Source organism: Schistocerca gregaria, chromosome 6, assembly GCF_023897955.1.
Source record: "Schistocerca gregaria isolate iqSchGreg1 chromosome 6, iqSchGreg1.2, whole genome shotgun sequence".
Taxonomy (NCBI): domain Eukaryota; kingdom Metazoa; phylum Arthropoda; class Insecta; order Orthoptera; family Acrididae; genus Schistocerca; species Schistocerca gregaria.
In genome coordinates this window covers 285880811-285902182 of record NC_064925.1, presented here as the reverse complement: position 1 = coordinate 285902182, position 21372 = coordinate 285880811, and the positions used below count along the sequence as shown (strand labels likewise).

The following is a 21372-nucleotide window of genomic DNA, read 5'->3' as shown; positions in this document are numbered from 1 at the left end:
GTGCTGGCATATTTGGAGAAGGACTGCTTGTCACTACAAATGAAACAACTATGGGTGGCTAAGGGCATATGGAAAGGACTTATTGGTGAGTAATAGCTTGCAGCTAAAAATTGTTCAAATGGCTCTGAGCACTATGGGACTTAACTTCTGAGGTCATCAGTCCCCTAGAACCACTTAAACCTAACTAACCTAAGGGTATCACACACATTCATTCCCGAGGCACGATTCAAACCTGCGACCATAGCGGTTGCGCGGTTTCAGACTGTAGCGCCTAGAACCGCTTGGCCACCCCAGCTGGCGCTGGCAGCTATTGAAGCAGAGATATTGATGGTGGTTGAGAGGTCTGATGTGGATGGCAGTATGCATGTAACCATCCTTCAGATGAAGAATGAGATTGGTGAGTGTTGGTATGAGAAGGACCAGGTGAAACGAATGAGGGCAAAGGTATTGAGGTTGTAGAGGAATGTGTATATGATGTCCTCACTCCCAGTCCAGATCATGAGGATGTCATGAAGAAATCTGAACCAGATGAGGGATTTGGGACTCTTGGTGGTTAGGAAATATTCCTCTAGATGGCCATGTGAGTGGCCATTGCTGTACCCTGTATTTGTTTGTAGTTGACAATCTCAAAGGAGATGTTATTATGGATATGAATGTAGTTGGCCATGGTGACCTGGAAGGAGGTTGTAGTTTTGGAGGCAGCTGGGCATTGGGAAAGGCAGTGTTCAATAGTGGCAAGCAATGGGCATTGGAGATTGGGTATGTTAGTGCACAGGGAGTGGCATTGACAGTGATCACTAGGTCACCTGGTGGTACAAGAAGAGTGATTGTGGAGAGTTGGTGGAGGTAGGTTGGTGGGTAGGTTATCAGTAACAGGCTGAAGCTGTTGGTCCACAAAGGGAGAAATTCTCTTTTTTGCGGGTAGAGTAATCAGCACAATGGGGTATCCTGGTTAGTTGGGCTTTTGACCTTTAGGAAGCATGTATAACGGAGTATAAGTGAGGCAAGACACTCGAGAGAGAGGTTCAAGGATGGACCTAAGGATTTTTGGATGAACTGGAGATCCTGCTGGATTTCTGGAATGGTGCCACTGTGCAGGGTTTGTAAATGTACACAGCTGACAGCTGGCAGTGTTCCACTGGCTGGTAATCCTTGTAGTGCCTTTGTTGGCAGGTAGGATTATAAAGTTAGTATCAGTCTGAAGGTGATGGCTTCAGGTTTTTTCTGTGAATGTGAGGTTGGTTTCCATGCAAAAGGACATGGGAAATGATTGATAGGCAAATTTAGAGGTTAACAACCTGGTTAACAGGGAGCGATTTGAGGGCAGTGGGGGTTAATCACAGTTGCATGGAGGAGAAAACTCAGTCAAGCAGGATTCAATGCTGGTTTGTCAACTCATCCTGGACTTTCCATCACTTGTGATATTGATGAAGTTTATAAATACTGATGCATTTTATTTTCTTCTTTTACAGTGATGTCATGTTTATTATCAATGCAGGAAATTAAACTATTGCTCATACTACTATTTATACTACTACTACTACTACTGCTAATAATAATAATAATAATAATAATAATAATAATAATTAGTCTATTTATACACTTTAGTCCATGAATCCATTTGTGTAGCAATGTAGAACCAGTAAAGATACCTCATGTGTTAATAGGAAGCCACAGGCTGTAGGAGAGTACTTGTTCCATCAGCTGTAAGAACCAATTCTGTCTTTTGTTTCAAATCAAATGGTAGGTGGTGCACATATAGCTGAACTTCAAGACATGATTATAGATGTCTGGATCACCTATGACTTAATTTTTTTTCTTTTACTAGTAGATGTTAATTTACATACCTCACAGACCGCAAGAGTATGTTCACCTTCTAAGGAACTGTACACCAATAGTATATAGGGTTATTCATAAGACGTACAGAAAAATGACACAAATCCATGGATAATATATCTATCCAAGTTTCCATTCATATAATACTTGCTATGGAATAGTTGCAGAATGCACCACCAGGGAGCAGGCATGATGGAAGATATAGACCAATCATCCAATCTGTTAGTTTGTGCCTACAGAGAAGTATCTGCATCTGCATCTACATTCATACTCTTTAAACCACCATGAAGTGAATGGTACAGGGTAAGTTCCACTGTACCAATTATTAGGGTTTCTCCCCATTCCATTCACATATAGAATGCAGGAATAATGATTGATTGAATGCCTCTGTCCAAGCAGTAATTATTCTAATCTTGTCCTCATGATACCTATGGGAGTAATATGTAGGAGGTCGTAATATACTACTAGAGTCATCATTTAATGCCAGTTCTTGAGAGTGATATGTAGGGGATTGTAATATATTTCTAGAGTCAACATTTGAAGCCACTTCTTGAAACTCTGTTAGCAGACATTCTATGAATAGTTCACATCTATCTTCAAAAGTCTGCCTGTTCAGTTTCTTCAGCATCTCTTTGACACTATCCCAAAGGGTCAAACAGCCCTGTAGCCATTCATGCCACGCTTATCTGAATACAGTCAATATTCCATGTTAGTCCTATTTGGTACAAGTCCCACAGAGTTGTGCAGTATTCTAGAATAGGTCACACAAGTGATTTGTAAGCAGTCTCCTCTGTAGACTGATTGCATCTCCCCAGTATTTTACCAATAAATTAAAGTCTACCTGCTTTACCCACAGATGAGTCTATGTGATCATTTCATATCCCTACAGAGAGTTACTCCAGTGAACAATTTAGCAAAGTGTGCTGTTATCATCCTACCTTCTCAGGCAACAACAGTGTTTCAATGGACTGCATACATGTATTGACATTTGCTGCGTTACCAATAGTGTCCATATTGAAGATCTATAACATGAGTTAAAAATTTGGAAGGATGCTATGCCCACTGATATGTGTCCATTTTATATATGTCTCAAAGTTTTTGCATGGTCATCTTGTGAAACTCTGGAGATACTTATGAATAATCCAGTGTTACATGATATGCAGAACTATGAATTTCTTAAATTAAATTACATCTACAAACTCTTCTTGTATTAATTTAATTATAAAGTTTAGAATGATCATGAAACTTAATTGTGTCAACCCTATTTCCCAATATTAAATTACCATTTTGGTTAACAATAATTTGGATTCAGCTCACTTTTTAGTTCCAACAGAATTAAGAGGTTCACCATAACCAGAAATTTTCTGTTAATGCTAACTGAGGATAGAATTACCTGAGTATTAGATGCTCTTGTACAAGTAACTCTCAGTTCTTGGATGTTCAGATTTGGGACATTATAATATTATGAGTTTAAAGTCATATTTGCATGTGGTAGAATCAAATGATCACAGACATATGCCTCAAATCTAAATATTATTGATTAAAGGAGGTACATTTTTATGGGTATATCATATTTTGTCAGGAGCATAAATTTCTGGAAAATTTCAGTTTTACCTTAGATAATGAAAAACATTTTATATTTTTTGATTATTTTCTCCAATTTATTTTCTATGGAACATTTGTAAACTATACAAGTAGATGCGAAATTCAGTAGTCTCTTTCAGCAAATACTTACGTGTCTCAGAGCGGACTGTCTTCTCTAAATCAAATTCCAGTGACCAATAATTAACTGTTCCATCATGACTTACAGTTACATACTTTCCTTGCAGGTAACTAAATTTGCGATCCTAGAAAAAGAAACAAACAAAATGTCAATGGTTACAGTGAAGTGAGAAGAAACTTTTGGAAACAACTGGGAAAACATCAAAGAGTTTCCATTGCACAGAACAGGTTATAAATTGAAATGAATAGTTCAGCAGTGAAGCAGGAAATATATAACTGCATCATTTGTTGCTTTCAAGAAAGTGTTTAATTCAGTAGACAAGAAAAATAACTAGAGAATTTGGAGTTAAAGCAGTATTAGGACACATAATTTGGCAAATTTTAACAAATACAGATTTAAAGAGAAATTTTGTAGCCATTTGTAACTAAAAGTGAGAGTCTGATAACACAAGGGGATAATAGCTTATCACCTCTAATTTTTAACTTTTAGTCAAAGTAAAATATCACACTTTTAGACAATTTGAAATGGGCGAAGTTAGGCTGGCCTAAACAACAACCAGAATGAACCATTCTGATTCTGAAAGGCTATTTTTCTCTAAGGCATTCCTAAACAGCTCAAGAAGGTATGCTACTATTTGGCATAGAGGGTGAACCACACCAAGTGATTGTTTCTCTTGCCCTCTGCACTACAATGCTTTCATTGCAGCAGGCAAGACTTTGAAGCAGCAACCACATGGAGAGGCCAGCCTGCTCTCATGTCTACTGGTCAGCTATAATAAGAAGAATGAGCACCTAACCTTCTCATATTCTGACTGTCCACCACAAGAATCTCCTTAAAATGTTTTCTCTCCATGGGTCACCCACTGAGTTTGTGGGCCACTTCTGAACATGATGTGGCTTATAGTGGAGGATTCTTCAAAATTTTCATTTGTGAGGCAGATGCAATGATCTCTGAGAGGATAAGGAGGATAATGGTTCATATGGATATATGGTTGGAAATGTGTTCCAAGAGAAGATGAAAGATCTTTGACAGCGTACACTTCAGTGATTGAAAACACACTTTAAAACATATTAGGCAACTAGGAATGTTCTGTCTGTACTAGTATACCCAGGAGGAAAGTGAGCTGGGCACCAGCATATAGTACTGACATTAGACTTTATACCACCATGTTCATTCTGGAACAGATAATACAAAAGAGATGAGAATTTGATCTGAAAACTTACCTAGCATTTGTGGATTATGAAAAAGCATTTGACAGAGTTCCCAGAGATAATTTATGGGTAATAATAAAAAAAGAGGAATCCCTCAACATCTATTACAAGTCACAAAAAGTCTATAAGTGAACACCAGGCAAAAAAGGTGTAGCCTGTCATCAACATCATTCAGTATCTATATAAATGACCTGACCAGAGGATGAAACAGAGACAGAACATCACAAGGCATAAATACTATGAGGAATAAATATATTTAGATGGTGATATTCATGGGTGATCAAGTTATCATGAATGACAGTGAAGATAAATTACAAACAGCGTTACTCACCCTAAACGAGATATGCACACACTACAACCGAACTTTACTCAGAAATAGAACTAAAACCATGATCTCCTTAGGTATTCACACAAAACTAACAAAAATAGTCCTCAATAATAAAATGATAGAATAAGTAATCCATTTCAAATATTTAAGATGTGATGTACCATATTATCATGATATGGGTATACAGGAAAAAGCTGATACTTACCAGCAAATGAGGAGAAAACCCAAGGATAAAACAAGGAAAGAGACAAGACCACAATTTTATAAAGTTCCCACTTTATTATGTGGGCCAGAAAGTTTGATGCTGATAAGTAAAATTTATGGCAAGTACAAGCGTCAAAAATGTAATTTCTAAGATCTGTGAAAGGCTGCAGTCAGGAATACAAAATTAGAAATTAAGTAATAAAAAAAGAATTAGGGATTCAATCAGCAACCCAAAAGGCAATCCAATACAATGAAAAATGAACAGTAAATGTACAGTGCATCATATGCTACCACACAGGTATTTTGAACTAGCAGTGTGTTGCAAAAACAAACCAAGGGGTAAGAGAAGCATAGGAAGCCAAGAAAGAGATGGTGAGACTGGAACAGACCCTAGGCTGAGGGAGTGACAGGAGAAGAAGACAAAGAAGACCACCAAAGGCACATCTGCCACAAGAGGAGACAAAGTCACCTGCAGAAAGTGCAGATATGTCCTGCCTGTGAGGCATGATGTAAGGATGGCTGGTCCCATGACATGGTCACCAATAATCCCCAACCATACACTGAGGCTGAATCAGCACTGATGGTTCACTGCCATCACAGCTTGCCAATTCTCCATAGCCCACAGGTGGGTGTTGCAAATGTTGATGCTACCACTTCTCATGAAGGTAGCCACATCTGTAAATAGAATGTGTGACAAAAATCACAGCACTCTGATGACCTGTGTGACAAACCAGTGGCAAAAATGTCACTGCAGAGGCAAGTCCATAGGTAATAGGGTATACACACATTATAAGAGATATAAATATTGACAGTTATCATGGAGTATATTCCACACAGCCATCTGGGTTACCCATGTTGGCAGGCAACCTGCCTCATGCTGATACTAGGGTCACTGTCAAAGATCTCTTATTTGCACTTTCAAGTGAGTATACATTGCTTGTAACATATTTATTGACTTACATCCTTCCACAACCTATCAGGGATTGTTTTCTGCAGTTTGTCCCTCTTTGGAAAAATCACTCTGTATAACCTCAGAGTACACAATTAAGACATTAAGACAAGTATTTGCCATTGAAAGCATGTGAAGAAACAGTACTCACAGATTATGGTCTGCAATAAATACCCACCTTTACATAATCTTGTAGAAAAAATGACATTCAGCACCTCTTTATTACCACATTCTACCCATAATTCAATGGGGAGGGAGAATGGATGGTCAGCTTCTACAGAGAAAATGAAGACAGTGCTTTAGTTGACATATAAATAAGATGCCCCAACAATATTTTTAAGCACCGCAGCACTGCAAAGATTCCTGTGTAGAGCCAGGCAGAGTTACTGCATGGTATGCAGCCACTGTAACTCCTCCAAAATTGCAGCAGCTTTAATGAGGATCACCACAATGTCATGTGCACATTGGGACATGGTGTGGGTGCAACCATTACGATAGCATGCTGGGTGAGCACCCACAATGTCCACTGTAGTTAACAAACACTGCCCCTACCACACGGAAATGGATGGCCACCAGCAGTGGCCTTACAAAATTCATCTGAGACACTTGCTAGACCTTTTAGTCCACATAATCTTTGACCTAGACCACAGATGCCTCATTTGCTGTCATCACCACCTCTACCTCACAAGTAGCAGTAGAAGGGGAAGTGAGAAAATTGCAACCATCACTACTTCTTAGGTAGGAGTGATTGGATTCCTACAGCAGGAAGCTGCAGACTTTGTTGGCACCATGGTTTTTTTCTATAGGTCATGAGAATCAAGGCAGCGACATCCCACTGTTCCCAGTAGCACCATCACTGAGCTGTTAGGTGGAATCAAACCTACCTCCATAGCTCTCTATTTTACCTTCAAGGAAAGTAGAAAGTAATTATCTAGTGATGATACTGTCGCTGAAACTAGATTGGGAAGGAAAACAAATAAAACAAAAAATGTTTTGCATCAAGACATTCTATTACTGTAGTGCCGGTACAGGATAAAAATGACTTTGAGTATCAGGTTATATTTCTGATATCAGGTTACACCACAGGTAGTTGGACAACAGGCTGCTGTACGACACCACCTAGGCCCCCCCCCCCCCCAACCAACCCCCCATTCCCCTCCAGGAAACGCTGTTCATTCCATGCACCTGAGGCAATTGTGCCAATTACATTGACGGTTAACACCCATACCCCATTCCCACCCTGATCACCATTGGACCATTGAAATTCAACATCCCCTCCCCTCCCCCCCCCCCCCCCCTCTGCAGTCTTTTACAAATTGAGCATTTGTGGTGACTACACTGCTTTTGTACTGTTCACTATGGGATAATGGCGTGAGTATTTGTTACTACTACTACTACTAATAATAATAAATTATATATATTATTATCCTGATTATGTGAGTTTTATGTCTGGGTTCCACAGTGAGAGGACCAGGTTGTGGACTTTTATAAAATGGGGTATTTAAGAAATTAAATTCATCATTATTTGCATTTCTTCTAAATACATAATAATCTGAATTATTGCAAATTTGGTCATTTAAGGAACCGGTATGTATGCTGCAGTGAGAGGACTTGGGTGTGCTTATTTGTTATAAATAATAACTTAAATTTATTATTATTTGAATTTCGTGAGATCCATCCCACTGCTTTTGATATCACATCAACGTCAAGACACTTCAGGTCATGTCACTTCATGTCAACATCATGATGCTTTCAGCAAAAGATGGAACATATTACGAGCTATAACAAATTAATGACATCATGCCATATTATGCAAAATAGTGACAAATATTAGGATAGTTTATGATGTAAGACGTTTTGACAATGAAGTGTGTGATTAAATTCATGATGTTACTGTACCATGTATTGTGCAAAAAGGAGGAAAATTTTGTCCATTAAGGTTGTGAACTCAAACATATTCATTACAAAGCATGACATTGTTATTAGTTTTCTTCTTGTGAATTATGGCGGAAATATTTGTCTATCAACTTCTCTAGGAGAATTGTGTGCCTCCATTATATCAGAAAGGAGGCCTGCACATGTTCATTATATATTGACAGTAAGCTACTTTTTTGTCAAACCTTCAATATACCGAAGCAATGTCACACTACCAATAACATTGACAAAATAGTCAGTTGACAAGGTGACTTTACAATATTAATGTGTCGAAAACCCAAAAGAAGGCACGTGTTGCAGGTATATTAATTACAGCTTTCAAGCAAGAGAAAACAATGGAAAAGAAGAAATGGATGTGGTATTGGTAGAAAAAAGGAGCGGCTGGTCACATGTTAATTTACTGATTGAAATCAGCATCACAGATTATATTCTGATGAGTTATGCATCTCACGACGAGTTCTTTGTGTTAATAGGAGATAAGCCAGAGAAGCAAAATACATTAATGAGAGAAGAAATCACACTCGCCAACAGATTAGGAGTAACTTTGAGATGTCTTGCAATTGCCATGTGATTTTAATGCTCGAAAGTTAGTTCCATAAGGTCAGCAAGCAGAATTAGTAAAATTCTATGGAAACCTTTCAAGCAACCTGCCTGGCAAAGACCTGTTCAAGCAATTACCGTAAAACATTTTTTTATGCTTTGTGATAATTTGGTGAACACGAGGTGATTACTAGTCATTGCAGAGATAGGATTCATTTTTTGAAATCCGAGTGTTATTTCAAAACACAAAAAGTAACACAACAATCTATACCATATTTTCAAATTAATTAAGTATGCAATGTCATAGATAATCCTCCAGTAACCATCCTAAAGAGGCATTCACAATGATTACCCTTGCCTAGGCCTATTAACATTCTTTTTTGTTAAAAGGTTGCTTAAAAATTCAATCTGTTGTAGGGGAACAGCAGGTAGTATGGGCCAGCAGGGTATTTCAGCTATTCACTACTATGTAGCAGCACGGTACACAGTGTAATCTTTGCTGACAGTGTCATTTTGCCATGTGCAGAGAGTTTGTTTGACTCCTAGCATCGTATCATTTGCAACTGATTATTGTTTGTTTGTGCTTGCACAACTTGTTGCCTGAAATATTTTCTAACATCACCCTGAATCATTACAGGTAAGAATATATTTATGAAACTAGAGCTGTTATTTAGTTTACTCTATTAATATAAGATACAGACAATTGCATTTCGTTTTCTCTAACAATGTTTCACTTACTACCATGTTTTCGTATCAGTGTGAGTCAGGTAGTATGGGCCAGGCGACATTCAGGTGCCGGCCGTGATGGCCGAGCGGTTCTAGGTGCTTCAGTCCAGAACAGAGTGACTGCTATGGTCACAGGTTCAAATCCTGCCATGGGCATGGATGTGTGCGATGTCCTTACGTTACTTAGGTTTAAGTAGTTCTAAGTTCTATGGGACTGATGACCTCAGATGTTAAGTCCCATAGTGCTCAGAGCCATTTGAATCAGTTTTGAACATTCAGGTGGTATGGGCCATGGAACTCATTTCCTTTTTTTAGGATACTATTCCAAAACTTAAGAAAGAACCAGAAGTTGAAGGTCAGGGAGAATGGTCAGAGAAAGATATGAAGAATGCTGTTGCAAGTGTATTGAAAAATAAACTTTCTGAAAGAGCTACAACTGACCCATACCATGTACCTAGAAGCACTCTGCAAATGAAGTTAAAATCTATAGCAAATAATGAGCCAACTGATATGAAACCACAAATGTTTTCTTTTTTTTTTTTTTTTTTTTTTTTTTTTTTTTTTTTTTTTTTTTTTTTTAAAGCAACCTTTAATGAAAGATGTGAAAAACTTTTAGAAGCTGATTTGATGGATTTAGATTCGAGACTAATGCCCCTATACAAAACACAATATTTCAAACTGGTCTATGATCTGGCAGAATAATTAGTTTTGCGTCACAGATTCAAGAAAAAAAGGCTGGAAAATGTTTTTATGCCAGTTTTATGAAGAAGCACTGAAATTTTACCTACAGGAAACCACAGTCAACCAGTCTTATGTGGTGTGTAGGGTTTAACAAGCCACAGGTCGAAAGGTTCTTGAGCCAATTTGAAATTTAACAAGCCACAGGTCGAAAGGTTCTTGAGCCAATATGAAATCCTCTTAAAAAAAGCATTCCTTCGTCCATCTTGAATTTTTAATGTGGACGAGACCGGCGTATTGTGTGTGCATGAAAATGATAAGGCCATTACAGTGAAAGGCAAATATCAAGTGTGGAAAATTACATCCGGAGAGATGGGATGTAATGTTACACTTCTGTTTTGTATGAGTGCAACTGGGCAATTTATTCCTCTGCTTTTTATTTTCCCAAGGAAACGAATGATTGGTGTTCCAACTGAAAGCACTAGTTTTCCAACTTTTAGAGGCTGGATGACAGCTGAGGCTTTTCTTAAGTGGCTTTGACACTTTGTTTCCTTCACAAAGGCCTTAGCAGGAGATCCTGTATTCCTGATTGTAGATGGGCATGTCAGTTACATGTCATCATGTATGCTTGGAAAAACCATGTCTGTATGCTTAGTTTTCCCCTACACAGTTCTCGTAAGTTGCAGCCTCTGTATAGGACGTTCATGAAACCTTTCGAAAACTGCTACAACACTGCTTGCACTTAGTGGATGAGGGCTAATCCAGGGTCAAGAATTAATGACTTTGATGTTGCTTACAGGCAAGTGCGTCGACTAGATTTTGCTGAAAATGGATTTAGATGCACTGGCATTTACCTGAGAAACCCAGACAATTTTACTGATTTCGACTTTATGGGCAGTGATGTTACCAACATTGTACAAGAACCTCTCCCCGAGATGACATGTGATGGGGCTGTCGTTGCTACATCTAGGACAACCCCATCAATCTCACCAGCAGCTCTGATAGCTGCCCTCTCTCCTCAGCTTGCTTCCCATGCAGAATCTACAATCACTTCTGGAGAGACCACCACTTCCTCCAATGCATTACACTCAAGTGAACATTCTGGTTTTTCAGGTGTTTTAAAAGAAGTGTCGCCTTTGCCTTCCTCCAGTGAAAAGAGGTTGACATGTTGGAAAAGAAAGGCAGAGTGAAGCGAAATATTGACATCAATTCCAATAAAAAAAAACATGCTGACAGACAAGAAAGACTCAGAAGAGCAAAAGGAAAATGCACAACAGAAAAAGAACAAATGAAATTTTCAAAACAAGAACAAGCGATGATCAATAATAACAAGCGAAATGAACAAATAAAAATTTCTCATAATGACAGTCCTACACCAAGCACTCCTCAAGACGTTGTAGATTTGAAGTGCATTTTGAATGGAGAAAGCTGTAAGGAAAGCTGTATTCAGTGCAACAAGTGTGAAGGCTCGGCACGATGAGTACTGTGCAGACATTGTGACTTACTGTTTTATTTTTGTATCTCTGTAAGCTAATCAGTCATTGGATAAATGAGCTATTATATATTATACAGTGTGTATAGTATTAAACAATAAAACGTTTATCCAAAACAATGTTTTTGATTTATAAACATGATCATATTGGTGTGCCCCATATTACCCGCCAATTTTTAAAATGCCCAGAGTGCAAGGTTAGTTCTAATCACATTTTGTCTTATATTCTCTTCATATAACGCTAAATATATTTTTATTACTTAGAGGAAAGTAGTTGAAAATACGATTTTTTCGCTCATAACTAATATACCCTACAAATATATTTAGCAATTTACATTTTTCCTTAAATGGCCCATTATACCCACTGTTCCCCTATGATATACACAACGGCGAATTGAAAAAGTAAACCGTGCAGACTAACGCCATGTGGCTGGTTCCAGAAGCTCTGCCAGCAACTAAATGGAGAATAATATCACACCATCAATATTTGGTCCCACATGATCAGGAGGTATTGAGGTCCGTCAATACCGCCCATCAATATTTCTAGTACTGACAGTTCATTAATACAAGCTCTCAGACATTCAATATATTGCCAGCTTGACAACATTATTGAACGTGTGAGGATCCCTTACGGTTATTCTGGAGGGAACGCCACGAACTTTCCTTCAATCGTGGCCAATACAATTCCAGAAACGAAACTACCAATATTCCCCTACATGTGGACTATACTGTATTACCAACAGACACATCGCAAAGAAATTAACAAAAAACACCCCTGGTTGTACCTTCTGTAAGTTCAATTTCGAATGATCACAGCAGTTCATTTCTGTTTACTGGCATCTGTCTCGAAATGAAACATTCTGTCACGTCCCTCCACAAACGAGAATTCTCCCCTCTGCCCCGTTCCTCTCTGGACCAATAGGAAGGCATCAACATAGGTGGGAAACAAGTAGACCAATAAGAATTCAGCTTCCTATTACTGAAACTAATGGGTGGGCGACGTCATTTCGTGAACCAACCTCAAGTCTTCCCAGGTAGAGTAAAAGGAGTAAGACGACATGTAATTACAATTAACCTACATACACGAGTTTTAAACATATTAGCTGTTGCTATACTTCTGCCTTATTTGTATGTAACATCACTATAAGACTCATAAATAGCTATGGAAATAATCAAAAGTATTCACGTGTCCTCTCTCCCTAAGCGGGACCTAACAATGGCCACAGTGCAACAAAATTAAACTATTTCTACATACAAAGTCATCAACTCTCCGAGGCCACCTCTACCGAGCTTGCCACTATACGATACACATGGCTGTAGAAAGCTGCATCGTTCATGCGCCATCTGTCGATAAACCATCTGAATTATAACTTTATTGACTCTTCAACAACTTTCGAAGGCCTCACACGTAAAATACAAAATCAAACAGTTACGTACGTCTCTGCAGAAGCCCGGCGCCACCACCATCGCCGCTGCCTGCTTCTGCTACTCCAGCAAGCCCTGAGCACACTATGTGATCAAAAGTACACGGACGCCTGGCTGAAAATGACATACAAGTTCGTCGTGCCCTCCATCGGTAATGCTGGAATTAAATATGCTGTTGGCCCACGCTTAGCATTCATGACAGCTTCCACTCTCGCAGACATACGTTCAGTCAGGTGCTGCAAGGTTTCTTGGGGAATGGCAGCCCATTCTTCACGGAGTTCTGCACTAAGGAGAGGTATCGATGTCGGTCGGTGAGGTCTGGCACGAAGTCGGAGTTCCAAAATATCCCAAAGGTGTTCTGTAGGATTCAGGTCAGGACTATGTCCACGCCAGTCCATTACAGTGATGTAATTGTCGTGTAACCACTCCGCCACAGGCCGTGCATTATGAACAGGTGCTCGATTGTGTTGAAGGGTGCAATCGCCATCCCCAAATTGCTCTTCAACAGTGGGAAGCAAGAAGGTGCTTGAAACATCATTGTAGGCCTGTGCTGTGATAGTGTCACGCAAAACAACAAGTCCCTTCCATGAGAAACACGACCACTCCATAACACCACTACCTCCGAATTTTACTGTTGACACTACACGCGCTGGCAGATGACGTTCACCGGACATTAGCGATATCCACCCCCTGCCATCAGATCGCCACATTGTGTACCGTGATTCGTCACTCCAAACAACTTTTTCCACTGTTCAGTCGTCCAATGTTTATGGTCCTTACACCAATCCAGGTGGCGATTGATACTCATCAGCATGATGTGTGGCTTATGAGCAGCCGCTAAACCACGAAATCCAAGTTTTCTCAACTCCCTCCTAACTGTCGTAATACTTGCAATGGATCGTGATGCAGTTTGAAATTCCTGTGTGATGGTCTGGATAGAAGTGTGCAAATTACACATTACGACCCTCTTCAAGTGTAGGTGGTCACTATCAGTCAACAGACGAGGTCGGCCTGTACGCTTTTGTGCTGTATGTGTCCCTTCACGTTTCCAATTCACTACAACATCGGAATCAGTGGAGCTAGGGATGTCTGGTAGTGTTGAAATGTCGCGTACAGACGTGTGACACAAGTGGCACCCAATCACCTGGCCACGTTTGAAGTCTTTTTAGTTCTGCCGAGTGCCCCATTCTGCTCTCTCACGATGTCTAACGACTGTTGAGGTCGCTGATATGGAGTACCTGGCGGTAGGTGGCTTCAGAATGCACCTAATGTGAAAAACATATGTGTTTGGGGGCGTCCGGATACTTTTGACCACACAGTGTATATCTCCGAAGCTGGAATGGGTCACACACATCCCACCCCTCTTGTATTTGATTCCTGCAGCCCAGTGAACTACTTCCTCCCCCACACGTCGGTATCTGGAAAAGCTCTGCCTGCTCTCTGAGTGTGCTGAAAAAGATTAGAGATTCAATTAACATCCACCCAAACAATTATCACTCGCCAGTGGAAGCAGAGTATGTGATAAGACGACACCAGCGAAGTGTACTGTGCAGAGTATTTAACACATTGTAATATTCTTCATTAAATATCTCTCTAATTATCAGATATCCACACAAATGTTCTTGCCTTGGAGGATGGAAAAGCTTTGACATTTATAAATTATGGCCTACGTGCATATTTTGTTAATACTCGCTGGTTTAAACTTCATGTTGTTGGCATTTATCTGGAGCGTGCACTTTGGAAATTCTTTACCAGCAGTAAATCTGTTGTTGCTTGTAGAACTGCTGTAACACACTTTTGAGGCACTGATGGCTAAATTTTTAGAAAGCTTTCTGTAAATCAATCAGCTAATGCTAGATTTCGTACTGGTTCGGTTGATCAACAAGTGAATGTTACGTGAACTGAAACCAGAATCAGAGGAGAGGAGGCAACGTTCATTTTGCGGAAAGGCTACTGAGAAATTTTAGAGAACGGGCATTTGTATAAGGAACAGTCAGGTGAAAATCCTGCTATAACAGGGCCATGGAATGGTTCCGTTCAAAAGCAGTCACCACACACATTAAGGCATTGGTCCCACTGGGAGACGAGACGATCGAGTCCTTTTTCACAGAACTCGGTCAGCCACTGACAGATCCGTAACTGCACCCACTTTTGCACTTCCTCGTCCAAGAGAAACCGACATCCATGCATGTCTGGCAGTGTGGGAGTGGGGGTTATCGAGCAACATGATGGTTATATCCAACAGCATTCCTGAGCGTTTTGACTTTATGCAAAGTGTCTTCATGGTGCTGTGTACTGATTGTGGTTGCACACTTGACACTCGAGGAACTCGAAGAGCAGAGGGCCTCCTGCAGCCGAAGAAGTGGGCATCGTTATGTTACTGGAACCTGTATGAATATCTTTGGATTTCCTTTGACGGGAGGGATGTGGAATGTTTCCACAGTTTGCTTTGCCGTTTGCACTAGGGCTGTCGGAGGAATAATCATGTTGCACAATGATGGCCACCCCCGCAGTGCCAAACAGACGAAGGCTGCACTTCAGCGATTTGGTTAGGAAACACTGCAACAGCCTGTCATCAGTCCAGATATTTTGCAGCGTAATTTTCATATCTTTGGGAACCTGAAAAGAGACATGGATGGAAGTCGGTTTCAGTGGGGTGGGGAAGTGTAAGATATGGTAATGTTGTGGAGCTGTTGGTGGCTGACTGCGTTGTATGAAACAGGAATTGATGACATAGTGCGTGGATGATTACTTTTGAATAGAAAAATTCCATGGGTCCATCATGGCAAGAGTTTGGTTTTCATGTGATTGCTCCTCATACTTGACAATAGAACGATTACTCTATCGTCCGTGTACATTTTGCGCAAGGACCACAAAGATAAGAGCAAAAAATTGGTACTCATACAGAGGCATATAGATAGTCGTTTTTCCCCTCACTCTATTTGCGAGTGGTACAAGGTACCCTCCAGAAGGTATGGCGGCTTGTGGGTGCGTATGCCTTCTAATAACTTTTGAGTCTTCACCAGGAGTGATGCCGTGATCATGTGACAAACTTATAAGCATAGAGTGACCTAGAGTCTGGACCAACGTTAAAAATGTGCAGAATTAGCGAGCGTTGCAGGTGTTCTGGCATATCCAAGGGTGAACTCTAGATGTGTAGGAGCTATAACATAGTTATCGTGAAACTTTGCTTCGATAACTTTTTATGGAACGTACACTTGAGGCAACTTGCGTTTTAATTATAAAAAATGTCTCTGAGCACTATGGGACTTAACTGCTGAGGTCATCAGTCCCCTAGAACTTAGAACTACTTCAACCTAACTAACCTAAGGAAATCACACACATCCATGTCCCAGACAGGATTCGAACCTGCGACCGTAGCGGTCACTCGGTTCCAGACTGTAGCGCCTAGAACCGCTCGGCAACAGCGGCCGGCTTTTAATTATACACTGCATCTATTAATCCATCATGGTAACGGTCTCAGGCTGACAAGCAAAGCCGGTAATCTGATGTATTTTTTTTATGTAAGACACGACAAAAATTCGAATCGTTTTCCGAAATGTTTTGTGCAAGCGGTCAGTAATAATTCTAGATCATGAGGGCGCACTGCAAAGTAATGCCTCCGAACTTTTTATGTGAAAACTAAAGCTTTTTAAATAAAACTGACGTTATTAACATTCTACACCTTTATTCTTCATGCCAATGTAATTGGAGCCCTCTGCCGCTAGAGGGCGTGTAACATGATGATTTGTAACTGCACTAGCGAGAAGCAGAGTCTTGTTATCGAGTTTCGAATTATTTGAAAAGTTCTTCCACACACGGAACACCCTCTCCTTCAACATAACAGTACCAGACTACACATGAGTGCTGCAAAATCTGCAACAATCCGACGCCATGGATTCACTATCATCGATCATCCTCCATACAGTCCCGACTTGGCCCAACCCAATTATCATATATTTCCCAAAACTTAGAGAATACCTTCAAGGACTTAACTTTGATAATGGCAAAGTGCAAGTAGAGGTGAAGCTGTGGCTCAGATAAAGACGGCTTCAATAAACTTGTCTCTCATTGGGAGAAATGTGTTCGTCACCCGTGTGACTAAGTTGAGAAATAAATACGTAGACACGAAGAATAAAGATGTACAATGTTAATAATATTTGTCGTATTTAAAAAACGTTAAGAGTTTACACATAATAAATTTGGAGGCATTACTTTTCACTTCGTATATTGACCCAGATGGGTAAAAATATGGTACGGTGGTTTACTGCCAATAGCACAAAATACTGAGGTTATGAGATACTATAGTGGGATTATGTGTTTCGTATCAGGCAAACAATTTGTAATGATGAATGGGTAACCTTGCTCATATTTACGTTCCTTGTGCTGTATCTCTACTACAGCAAAATCGTCCTGCGTTTCTGGGCAGTACGAACCAACCATGCTCTTTTCGAAGGGGTGCTCTTATTAATACACTTCTTCCAAGTATGATGCAAACAATTTCGCCACAAAAGGCACAGAAGAGGAATTGCACTTTATTCAAAAAATGTTTGGTGTGGAAGCATGCACGTACCGTCATCTACAGCTACGCTGTGCTGACAATAGTACTAGTGAGAAGGAGAACATTTCTCTCTCGCCAACGTACGATACACGAAGCAGGTAACAGGAACAATTAGTTCTTTTTCAATCTTTTATGGCCTTTACAAATTTAAAGTACTATAAATAATTTTTTTCCTAGGGATTTATGTGCAAGGTGTTTGTAAATGTATGGTCACAGTTTTCAAAAATTAATAGTGAATTTATTTATTACTTTATATGAACAAATCTTACAGCATAATCAGCGGCAGTTGTGAAAGTTATCGATGTGCTACCCGCTGTTTGCTTGGGATGCTTAGTGCGTAGTCATAGCATCTGTTTCCAGGATGGCGCCGCAACAGGAAAACGCTTTCTGTGTGCTCCAGTTTGAGGTGTCCAGATCTGTGGTTACAGTGTAGCGTGAATTTTGTGCGCGGTTTAGAAAAGACCCACCACACAAGAATAATGTAGGTAGGTGGTACCGACAGTTTCTGAAACTCGGATGCCTTTGTAAGGGGAAGAGTGCTGGTCGACCTCGTGTGTCTGATGCGAACGTCAAAAGAGTGCAGGTCACTTAATAAAGTAATTGGATATTTCACGCCAAGGGTTACGGCGAGGAAGGTGTTGCGTAAGCAGCTACGTTTTAACTGTACAAAGTGGGATTAGTGCAGACTCTTAAACCAGCAGACAAAGTGGGAAGGGGTGAATTTTGTGAAGAGCTGTAATTAAAAATGGAGGACGCTGGTTTTGCAGAAAGACTCATCTTCTTCAATGAGGCCAATTTCCATCTAAGAGACAAGGTGAACATGCACAATGTCCTTATTTGTAGAAGCGGAAACTGTATATGCTGACAGAGCATCAACGTGACTCTCCAAAGATGAACATTTTTTGTGTGGTGTCGCGCGAGAAAGTGCGCGACCCATTTTTCTTTGAACAACAAACGGCGATGGTTAATTCATTTCGAGATATATTGGATACCTGATTGTTACCCTAGCTGAACACCTGCTATGATCACTACACTTTGCGACTGGACAGTGCTCCACCCCTTTTTCACAGGAATGCAAGAGAGCTCCTTAGTCGTATTTTTCATCAATGCTGGATTGGACGAGTTGCAACAGCGGACAACACCCTTCTCCGCTGGTCATCCCATTAACCAGATTGAACACCCTGCGATTTCTCTCTGTGAGGGTTTGTTAAAGAGCGAGCTTGTGTACCACCAGTACCTGTGTCTGCTGAGGAGGTGCACTATTGGATAAAGCACGCACCGCAGACCATTACAGAGGATATGATATGCGAAGTATGATAAGAATTCGATTACCATGTAGTTGGGTGTTGTGTAACAAAGGGTGCACATATTTAAGGATTGTGATTAATGAATCATAATGCTTGGACAGTTGCCGCTGCTTATGCTGCTGTAAAGTTTGCCCATATAAAAGAATAAACTGATTTATTATAAATTTTTAAAAAAGCACCATTCATTTATAAACACCATCTACATTGAAACTTCCTGGCAGATTAAAACTGTGTGCCGCACCGAGACTCCAACTCGGAACCTTTGCCTTTCATGGGCAAGTGCTCTACCAACTTTTTTTTTCCGTTGTGTTTGCTCTTTGCAGACGTCACAGGACATCCGTTTCAGTTCGTTTGTTGATCCTTCTACTCAGTTTTTTGTTACAGACGCCAACCAGCTTTCTGACCGAACATGCTGAGCTACCATGCTGGCACCAACTGAGCTACCAAAGCACGACTCACGGCCCGTCCTCACAGCTTTACTTCCGCCAGTACCTCGTCTCCTACCCTCCAAACTTCGCAGAAGCTCTCCTGCGAACCTTGCAGAACTGGCACTCCTGAAAGAAAGGATATTGCGAATACATGGCTTAGCCACAGCCTGGGGGATGTTTCCAGAGTAAGAATTTTACCCTGCAGCAGAGTGTGCGCTGATGTGAAACTTCCTGGCAGATTAAAACTGTGTGGCGGACCGAGACTCGAACTCGGGACCTTTGGGCAAGTGCTCTGCCAACTGAGCTACCCAAGCACAACTCACACCCTGTCCTCACAGCTGGTAGAGCACTTGCCCGGGAAAGGCAAAGGTCCCGAATTCGAGTCTCGGTCTGGCACACAGTTTTAATCTGCCAGGAAGTTTCATATTAGTGCACACTCCACTGCAGAGTGAAAATATCATTCTGGGACCATCTACATAGATTTATTTATAATAACCTTCAGAGAATAACAGCTTAAATACTATGTTTCCCATTGAACTTGTTCTTTGTAAATGTTTTTTTTTTCTTTTTTCATCCTACATACAGTTAATACATTTCAATCGTTACAGGTTCTGCTTGTCAGTCTGAAGCCACTACCATGTTGGATTAATAGATGCAGTACATAATTAACAAGCCAGCTACCTCAAACAAATGATCCCTAAAAAATTGTCCAAAAGAGTTTCGCGACAACAACAAACATATAGAAAATAACGTATATGAAGTCCTCCTAGGAAGCCTATATTACTTGGGGATTAGAAGTCAGTCCATGGTTCACCTATGGATATGTCTGAACAACTATCATACTAAAACCCTTTCTAATTCTGCACACTTGTCACAGAGTCTTCATATGTTTGTAATGCTGGGCTGAACTCTAGGTCTCTCTATACTTTTTAAGTTGGTCATGTGATCATGCGTCATTATCAGTTGCAAGTCCCAAATCCTTAGAAGGCATACTTGCTCTGCAAGTCAGTGTATGTTGCATTGAGGGGGTACCTTACACCACTCAGAAATAGAGCGAGGGGAAACATCGATTATCTGCTTCTGTACAAGTTCTAAATTTTTCGCTTATCTTCTTGGTTCAGACGAAAAATATGCGTTGACCATATTAGAGTCATTCTGTTGTCAGCTACAAATGTCTATTCTAAAAAATTTCTCAATAGTATTTCCGCGAAGTGAACATCACCTTCTCTTCTTGGATTCTGGTTCGAGTTCACGTAGTGCTCATTTATCGATCGAACCAACTAGTAGCAAATCTAGCATTGCATGATCGATTTAGAGGAAGCCTTCTACAGTTAGCTTTCTGTGCCTAAAGAATGTGTTACAGCATTTCTGCAGCAAAAGATTTACTGCTAACAAATAGTTTCCAATGTGCACGTTACAGGCAGGTGACAGCAAGCTTAAAAACCACAAAGTAGCACAAACATTAAATCAGCGTGTGTTAGCAAAATATACACACAGAAAATAATGCATATGAAGTCAAAATTTTTCCATCTTGCAAGGCACGAACATTTATGGTTCTCCGATAATTACAAGAAATATGTAATACATGATCTACATGTACATGACTACTCTGCAATTCACATTTAAGTGCTTGGCAGAGGGTTCATCGAACTACAATCATACTATCTCTCTACCATTCCACTCCCGAAAAGCGCGCGCGAGAAACGAACACCAAAGCCTTTCTGTTCGAGTTCTGATTTCTCTTATTTTATTTTGATGATCGTTCCTACCTATGTAGGTTGGGCTCAACAAAATATTTTCGTATTCGGAAGAGAAAGTTGGTGACTGAAATTTCGTAAATAGATCTCGCCGCGACGAATAACATCTTTGCTTTAATGACTTCCATACCAACTCGCATATCATATCTGCCACACTCTCTCCCCTATTACGTGGTAATACAAAACGAGCTGCCCTTTTTTGCACCATTTCGATGTCCTCCGTCAATCCCACCTGGTAAGGATCCCACACCGCGCAGCAATATTCTAACAGA

General features: G+C 40.3%; 1 protein-coding gene across 1 annotated transcript in view; it reads right to left on the bottom strand.

Annotated features, from left to right (window-relative positions):
• The window catches only part of LOC126278854 (WD repeat-containing protein on Y chromosome), a 395714-nt gene that overhangs the window by 348877 nt on the left and 25465 nt on the right, over positions 1-21372 (bottom strand). Inside the window, exon 4 of the mRNA XM_049979130.1 lies at positions 3572-3683. Within this exon, the coding sequence (XP_049835087.1) occupies positions 3572-3683 (112 nt within the window). The remainder of the gene's footprint in view (positions 1-3571; positions 3684-21372) is intronic.